The sequence below is a fragment of the Propithecus coquereli genome, unplaced genomic scaffold (genome assembly GCF_000956105.1).
Source record: "Propithecus coquereli isolate 6110/MARCELLA unplaced genomic scaffold, Pcoq_1.0 Scaffold154, whole genome shotgun sequence".
NCBI lineage: Eukaryota > Metazoa > Chordata > Mammalia > Primates > Indriidae > Propithecus > Propithecus coquereli.
In genome coordinates this window covers 3,236,717-3,237,853 of record NW_012139858.1, presented here as the reverse complement: position 1 = coordinate 3,237,853, position 1,137 = coordinate 3,236,717, and the positions used below count along the sequence as shown (strand labels likewise).

The 1,137-nt window shown below is 31.0% G+C and overlaps 1 protein-coding gene across 1 annotated transcript in view; it reads left to right on the top strand.

The window, feature by feature from the left end:
- Positions 1–1,137, top strand: part of LOC105807199 (chromosome unknown open reading frame, human C5orf22) — a 30,290-nt gene that overhangs the window by 4,421 nt on the left and 24,732 nt on the right. Inside the window, exon 3 of the mRNA XM_012640508.1 lies at positions 521–670. Within this exon, the coding sequence (XP_012495962.1) occupies positions 521–670 (150 nt within the window). The remainder of the gene's footprint in view (positions 1–520; positions 671–1,137) is intronic.

The window sequence follows — 1,137 nt, the reverse complement described above, 5'->3', positions numbered from 1 at the left end:
AAAAAAAAAAAAAAGAAAAGAAAAATATTTAGCTCACAGTTTAATCACAAGTGCTTTTCCTTGAGACAGCTATTATACTTCAAAGTATGTAGCAGAAGTGCTTTCTTGCATTTTTTGTTTTGCCACACAGAATATTTTAAAATGTATACTCAGGATCAAGTTTTAATAAAATCAAGGATATTCTTAAAAGAAACTTTTTTTTTTTTTTGCTAATGCTTGATAGTGAAGGATATAGTGACTACTAATAGAGTTGAGTGCCACTGCCTTCTTTAATCTTAGGACATCAATCCACCATTGATTTTTGCATCATCATTGTAAATGTCCATAAATGAAAAGGGGAAATAATACCTTAGTATTTTTATGAAATAGTTTTGATATAGTGGTTATCCTGAAAAAATCTCAGGAACTACCCAAGGAACCATACTTTGAGACCTGCTGTCTTAAAATAGTGTGTGGATGAAATTACATTTGGAATAAAAATACTAATAGTTTTAATGTTTTCTCTCTGTTTGTTTTCCAGAGAATTAAGTATTGAAAATTGGATTATGCCTGCAGTTTATGCTGGCCATTTTTCTCATGTAATATGGCTTCATCCCACGTGGGCTCAGCAAATCAGAGAGGGTAAACACCACTTTTTAGTAGGCAAAGACACTTCTACTACAACAATCCGGTAATTTCCTCATATTTATGAATATAAAAAGGGTTGAATGTTTCTATCTTGTTTTGGATCCCTGTAATAACTTCATAAATATCTCTACCCACAAATAGGGTCAGATTAAGCCTTCTTCCCAAAAGAATTCTCAAAACACCAGGAACAAGTCTCTTCACATCATTCATGTATCATTTATATTTTGTTGCCGGACAAATTGGATTCTGAATAATATGATTTTCATCCTCTGGAATTTAGGCTGCATTGATGACTAACATCATTAAATTATTGCAGTATGTTATAGATTTCTGTAATATTAATCAATAGTACATTTTACTGTTTTCTTCCAATGTAACTATTGTCTGCTTAATTTAACAGCAGTGTAAGAGCAAAATTATCTTACTTTGGTTTTTTTAATAAATCCAATGGCTCAATTAGTAGATTTGAGGTTTTAATTTTATTAATATAATTAGTTTTAGGCCGGGCGC